Raw genomic sequence first — 7,500 nt, 5'->3', positions numbered from 1 at the left:
GCACTACCTGTATTTACAAACGCACAAAAATTCCAACGAACACTGACCAATTTTAACTTCCGACACAACGAGGGCAAGTGAGGTCAGCTCATTAAATTAATGTACCTATTCCAGCCTCTTGGGTCAGGCTCAACGTTCTAGAATCTAGCTGCCTGATTGTTCGTTGTTGCCTATTCAAATGCTCATTCAAATTTAACAAATGCTTATTTTCCAAAATTTGTCATTATCGATATTAATTGCTAATCCCATTAAAAGCGTCGGTTATCGTAACTCAGAGCACTACCTGTGTGTTAGATGGAACATATATATATATATATATAGGCTATATATATATATATATATATATATATATATATATATATATATATATATATATATATGTAAATATATGCATATATATATATATATATATATATATATATATATATATATATATATATATATATATATATATATATATATATATATATATATATATATATATATATATATATATATATATATATATATATATATATATATATATATATATATATATATATATAATATATATATGTATATATATATATATATATATATAATGTATATGTATATATATATGTGCATGTATGTATGTATGTATAGGGTAAGTCAAAAGTTCAGGAAAAATTCAATATACTCTTTATTTAAGGAAATTCAAACATCATTTTTCTACATATCTACCATCTAACTCTATACACTTTTCAAGGCGCTGTTTCCACCTCTGCAACCCTTCTTTGTAGAAATTTGGGGCCTTTCTATTAAACCATGTTGAAACTGCATGTTTAGCAGCATCCAAAGATTCAAACCGGACTCCTCTTAAGTGTTCCTTGAGTTTTGGGAACAGGAAAAAAATCTGAAGGAGCAAGATCAGGACTATAAGGAGGATGTGGAAGAGTTTCCCACCTAAACCAAGGACTTCTCTGCAACCCTTGATGAATGTGCTGGAGCGTTATCATGATGGAACAAAATTCTGCGGTGCAACTTTCATTTCGTTTTTAGCCAACGCAGTCTTCAGTTTTGCAAAACACCTTTGTAGTAGTTCCCGGTGGTTGTTTTTTGTCCTTCAAGGAAATCAATCAAAATCACTCCTTTGGAGTCCCAAAACACTGTTGCCATAACCTTCTGGGCAGATCTCGCCACTTTGAACTTCACTGGTGCAGCTGAACCTCTTGGTAACCATTGCTTTGATTGAATTTTACTTTCTGGGTCATATTGATGGATCCAAGTTTCATCTCCAGTAACAATCCGGTCAAAAACTCTGATTCATTTGATTCAATCTTCGTTAAAACTGCAAGAGAAAGTTCAGCTCTTTGATGCAGTTGGTCTTGGCACAACGCTTTTTGGGACCCAACGTGCTGAAAGTTTACTCAAACCAAGATTTTCATTTAAAATTGAAAATGCAGAACCATTGGAGATCCCAGTTTCATTAGCTATCATATCGATAGTAATCCGACGATCTTCATCCACTAGATTCTGCACCAAAGCCACAATTAGTTTTCATTTTTTGCAGTCGATGGTCTTCCCTCTCTTGGGTTGTCTTTGAGGTCCTCCCGACCATCCTTAAATCGCTTTATCCAATCATAAACAACTGATTTAGATGGAGAAGAATCTCCATAAACTTGTTGCAAAGCTTCAATAATTTTTCCTGGTTTCCAATCAAGCTTGGTCAGGAACTTGATGTTAGCTCTCATCTCAAAATTTTTATTTTCCATGGGTTCAAGAAGTTACTTTTCTGAAGCAGATGTTAACACCACGGTAGCAAGAGGATGACTGAGGTAACAAGTCTATATGGATCACTACATCACAGATAATTGTTTACCAAGTATTTGGGTTGTTTCATTCCTGTGTAAATACATCATTCAACAATTTTTCCTGGAAATTTTTGACTTACCCTCGTTATATATACAGTATATATATATGTGTGTGTGTATATGTATATATATATGAATGTCTTTTACTGTAATACTACAGTATAATATAAGAATAAGAAGGCGCGGTTAAAACACTATTTCCAGTTGCCAACCATATATTTGGCTACTGGAGCTTCTGTGCCCCTGTTCACTGGAAAATTGGATAGATGAAATGTTACAAGGGTATATATACAAAGCATATATAGGTGTGGCATTAAGCCTCCGATGGTATGCAGGTGACCGTAAACTAGGAGGAGGACAGTAAACAGTTCCCTTGTAACATTTCATCTGTTAATATTTTTCCAGTGAACAGGGCACAGAAAATGTCTTTAAAATTATGGTTGCAACAGTTGCAAAAGTTAATAATTAAACAATGGGTAAGTTTGAGCAAAGATTTCATGTATGTATATGTACAAAACATGGGAATACAGATGATTATATATATATAGAAAAGATATAAATGTTATTCCACTTAATAGACAATAAATGAAATAAATATACTAATATGAATATATACCCCCTATCAAGATGAAAATGTTTATATAAAATGTATATATATAGATATAAATATAAATATTTATGAAAATATAAGGAATGTTGTTATAAAAAACTGAGAGTATATTAGAACCTTTTTCAGTGAAACTCAAATTAAGCTATTATAACCTGAGAAGAGAGTGAGTGAATGGAGCAATGAAGATATTTCCTCAGCCTAAATCTACAGTCTATTTTCTAAGTGCTATAGGTATTTGCGACTGAAAAAGGATATCCCTTGCCATTTTCAAGCGCACATAAAATATAATTCATTTCGAAATGCCAACCAAATTAATGCAATGACGTCTTCTCATTTCTAACCTAAAGCTGATTAAAGGTAAACAAAACCACATTCCAAGTTTAGTAAAGTCAGTTCACAAGGCCTTATTGGGAAAAACTACCTATTTACTTTGAAGGACCAATCAAATGGTAGGTTGTTTTAAATTATAATAAAAATAAGTCTATCGGGTATCATCAGTTTTGTTTTAAATGATTTTTACTCAAAAGAGCTGTTGTCATTGGAATTAACTTGTTATTGATGTTGAAAATTAAATTATATTTTAAAACCCCAGTGCATAAATGCTCCAGTGTATGTTTTTGCAATCCCCCATCTAATAAATTGATTAGAAATAAACTTAGATTGATTCAATGCCTTTATCTACATGCTTCGTATCTGATGTATACTGAAATGTTGAAAAAAAGTAACGGAGTATGGTTTGGCTTACTGATATATATCAAATGCGTGTATATATATATGGATATATATATATTGTAATATATACTATACATTTGTTATAATATCCATGTAAATGCTATCAGATATCCCTTCCCAATATGTATAAAAAATATATATATTGACATCTGATTTATATATATCATGACTAAATTTTAACATATAATATACATATACATATTCATTTCAGCCTTCAAAAGTCCTTTGTTGGATGAGGCCTTCAAGGTTCCTCCAAATTTCTACCCTCCACTGGCTCTGTGCCACTTCTCTTTATGTCAAATCTCTTAAGTCATCTCGCCAGTGGGTTTTTGTCTTCCTCGGTTTCTTGTGTATCCTCGGGCATCAGAAGGTTGTATGTGATTTCCATCTGTGAAATGTCATCCCAGCAATGTGGACTCAGTTCCATGAGCTTACTGATGGTTTCAAGGATATCCTTTACTTTAGTTTTTACTTATCCATTTAGCTGTTTTTCTATCCTTCCAAGTTTAGATCTAGCAAATAATTCTCTCATGTGCCCTCTGCATTGTTTGTAATTTGGAAAGCTTTTGTTACATTCCAAGTTTGTGCCCCATGAAAAAATGACACTGGGAAGGATACATTGATCATAGACTTTCCTTTTTAAGATGATAGGAATCTTATTTTTTAACAATGTACTGGCTCTTCCAAAGGCCTGCCAACGAAGGGTTACTTTTCTTTCTATTTCGCTCTCTTTGGAAGCATCATGTAGAGAGATTCGTTGTCCAAGGTAGATGTAGTGGTCCACTTCCTCAATTTGTGGAGCCCTACTGATTTGCTTGCTTCATTTAGCTTGGTGAGCATTTGTTGAAGCTCTTCTTTCAAAATGGGCAATTTAATGATGTCAAGAAAGCAAATCTTAGGTGACTATAGGTATTCTCCATCTATTCTTATTCCTTTTTCTTGCCAGTTGAGTTGTCGGAAAGCTTTCTCCAGGCAGGCAGTAAACAGTTTGGGAAAAGCTTGTGTGTATTGTCTGTAACTCTCTCTTGAGTTGGAATGGTTCTGAGTCCTTGTGTTAGGCTGAATAAATGATGTTGCATGGTCAAGATGTGATGAGGACAATGATGTAAACTGAGTCAAATCTCTGTTCTTCCAGCATTTGACATGACATCACTCAGTTTAACAAGTCAAATGCTTTAGTGTAATCTAAATGTTTTTGCTACAAGTGGGATTTTATATTAAATATTTTTCTCAATGATCTGGACATTTGTCTTGTAGATGATCAATTAAATAGCCTAAAAAAAAGCATGCTTGTTCCCTTGGCGTGATTTTCATAAACTTACCTAACCACAGAAATTGCAGGTAATTGAAATGAAAGACAAATCAGGGTAGGGAACAAGCAGGCTTTAGAAGTTTGACTAGACAGATGAGAACAATCTACAATTTGTTTAAACTATTTTTTGTGTTTAGGTTTTCTATAAGATTTCTTAATTCTAGGCTTGTAAACTTTGGGTAATTAAGAGTTAAATGCTTTAATTTTCGTATTATTTGGTTTCTAGAATGGATTCTTCAAGTAACGTTACTCCTGGGAATCACTGGTTCAGTACCTGAAGAGACCTCAGGAACATATGAAGAGACCCAGAAATACTACTTATTATGAAAATGCTTTTCTTTCTTGTTAAAGATAAATATGTTCTAGAACATACACTGGAAAGTGGAAAACAAATTTTCCATCCAATATTCTTTTGTTGGGTGGATGTGTTTATGTTTAGCAGTTTTGCTCACTTCTGAAATTGTACCTCTTTTAGTGGGGATGTGTTTAGGTTTGCAAGAGTGTGACTCTGTGATCTCAGATTCATGAAAAAAACTCATATTTATGCGGGTACATTTTAAGCTCTAATTCTTTTACAGCCTCACTTTTTTAATGAGAGGATATTTACTTCTCTACCTAATTAAGTCATGTTAGTAATGCATGTTTCTTATTTACAGGCTTAAGTAAGATACAAAGATGTCATGTGTATTTGTTCAATTTTTGCTAAAGTACAAATAAGATGGAAAAGTGTTAGTTTATACAGATTTCAGGATGGAATACTTTGAAACGCTTAATAATGCAGAAGAAAATTATAACTTTGAAGACTGTGGAATAATCTGGGCATTCAAACCTTATCCTAACAGCAGTATGATTATAGTTTCATTATCAGAAGCAATAACCAGCACAAAGATGCTTACTGGTCATCCAAAGAACACCATTTACAAAAATTCTCCTTTGGGGGTCTTTCAAGCACGTGCTGAGAGAGATGCTTAACTGTTCAGTATGTAATAAAAATGTAAACATTTAAGTGAGTGACAATTTACCTTTAAGAAATAGCATTTTTAACATTAAGCCAAGAGTGGTAGAGGTAAATGTGATTAATATTGGAGACCAATGGAAAATGACGAAATTCTTTCTTTCCTGAATGCCTGAAAAATTAAAGGAAGATGTCCTTTCTTGAATATTATCCTTATGGAAGGTCCAGTCATAATCAAGACCACAATTTTCAAAAGATTATTGTGTCATCTGTACAAAAGGCATGTAAACCTGGTTGAAGTGTGTGTAAAATGACACACTGGAAAGAGGAAGTGACTTAAATGCATTGAAGCAAAATTATAGAAAACTCCTAACAGACAGCATGCAATTAAGCCTACTACTATACATATGATACAGCTTGCTAATAGGTAGGCATCAGACAACCCAAGATGCCAGGAGATGGGTGCTCTAGACACTTGTTTTTGGATCTCTTACATAGAAATATTTAAACTTTCAGCTACAGACCATTTCTGCAAGCAAATGCTTCATCCTATCTACAATCTGGCTAATCATATAAAAGAATCCACTTTCTGGTGATCAACACTGATATACATTACTATTCACAAGACCTATACATTCTTTACATTATATGAACAGATAAGAGCAGATGAGTAACATTATGGCTTTTACTACTATAAGGTTACCTTTTCCATCACATCTTTACTTCCAACTTCCTGTATGGCAAGTAGACTGAAGCCATTCTCTAAAATTGTTCGACAAACCACCTCCAGAACACCAGGATTCGATATCTGAAAAATGATCAAAACTGTAACATGATGCAAAATACAAAGAAAGAGCCTCATATTTCAGAAAAATATAGTATGTAGATATGCATATAATAAAAAAAGTTTTTATTTCTCATTTTCGTTAACATGCCTTTGGGTTATATACTGGTAATATATCACTTTGCTACCAGTAAGGCTCTACACTGCAAAACACAAATGGAAATGAAACTTTTCACTTTTCTCTCTCTCTCTGATAACAGAGATTTTGTGCCATATTGAATTCTTGGCTAACTAAAACCCCAGATGCAGTCTGTATGTTAAGCTGGAGTGTCACCCAAAAGAATCCAACAGTCTGACTACCTAGGGAACTCATAATATATTTAAAAATAATCTCTGGTGAGACTGGAGCAATCAGCTTGTTAAAGAGTTTTTAAAGTGAGAACTGTGGCACATTAGTGACTATCTAAAAATGGGAGACTTCTTGTTGGTCTGACAGCATAAGGGGATGCAGCTAAAAAGAGGGAAGGTACCTACCTGGATAGGTGAAAACAACAGTATTTGGGGTAATGGTATCCACTGTTTTGTAGGAACAATGGTCATACAGATTACAAAACTGCATCAACCAGAGACATCTCAAATACATGACCACTACAGTAATCATATCAGGAGGCAAAAAATAAAATTATTATTCTATAAGAGTGGGAGCCATTACATGGATTATGGACTTCAAGAGAAATTTGCATCTGATGTACTATGAAAGAAATCAATTAAAGAAATTATAAGAAGGTCAACATCTGTCCTCATATTCAGTTCTAATTTTATGGTTGAGTAACATCACTGGATTAATATGTATACCTGGTACTCTTTGTCCTTATAATGCCCACTTAATAACTCTTTCTTGGATCAATGTCATTTTATATTAATATATAGGCGGTTATGTAATTTGTATAGTATATAGGATATATATATATATATATCATATAAAATAAAACCCTAATTTGAAGTAGACAGCATGAAACATAGTTCACTTTATTCAATATATACAGCTGACGTTTGAGATGAGACCAATGTCTCATCATACAGGCTAAAATCAAAGATAAAAACTGATAAGCATCATGGGAATTTTGCAAAAATAATATAAATTACAAGGATTTCAAGATATTATTATCAAGCCCATATGAGCACCACCTTCCAATATTAGAATCTCTAGCTATAAAGAAACTAGTTCCCACCTTGAACAACCACTCTTCATCTGTTCCCTTGTACATAGCCTAA

General features: G+C 33.2%; 1 protein-coding gene across 4 annotated transcripts in view; it reads right to left on the bottom strand.

Moving 5' to 3' along the window:
* LOC136853958 (endonuclease/exonuclease/phosphatase family domain-containing protein 1-like) overlaps window positions 1-7,500 on the bottom strand; it is a 185,585-nt gene that overhangs the window by 39,368 nt on the left and 138,717 nt on the right. For all 4 annotated transcript variants that reach the window (XM_067129877.1, XM_067129886.1, XM_067129859.1 and 1 more), the window contains one exon: window positions 6,145-6,249. In XM_067129877.1, the coding sequence (XP_066985978.1) occupies window positions 6,145-6,249 (105 nt within the window). The remainder of the gene's footprint in view (window positions 1-6,144; window positions 6,250-7,500) is intronic.

The sequence above is a fragment of the Macrobrachium rosenbergii genome, chromosome 3 (genome assembly GCF_040412425.1).
Source record: "Macrobrachium rosenbergii isolate ZJJX-2024 chromosome 3, ASM4041242v1, whole genome shotgun sequence".
Classification (NCBI taxonomy): Eukaryota; Metazoa; Arthropoda; class Malacostraca; order Decapoda; family Palaemonidae; genus Macrobrachium; species Macrobrachium rosenbergii.
Note: the sequence above shows the minus strand (reverse complement) of the source record. Positions and strands in the feature narration are given on the sequence as shown.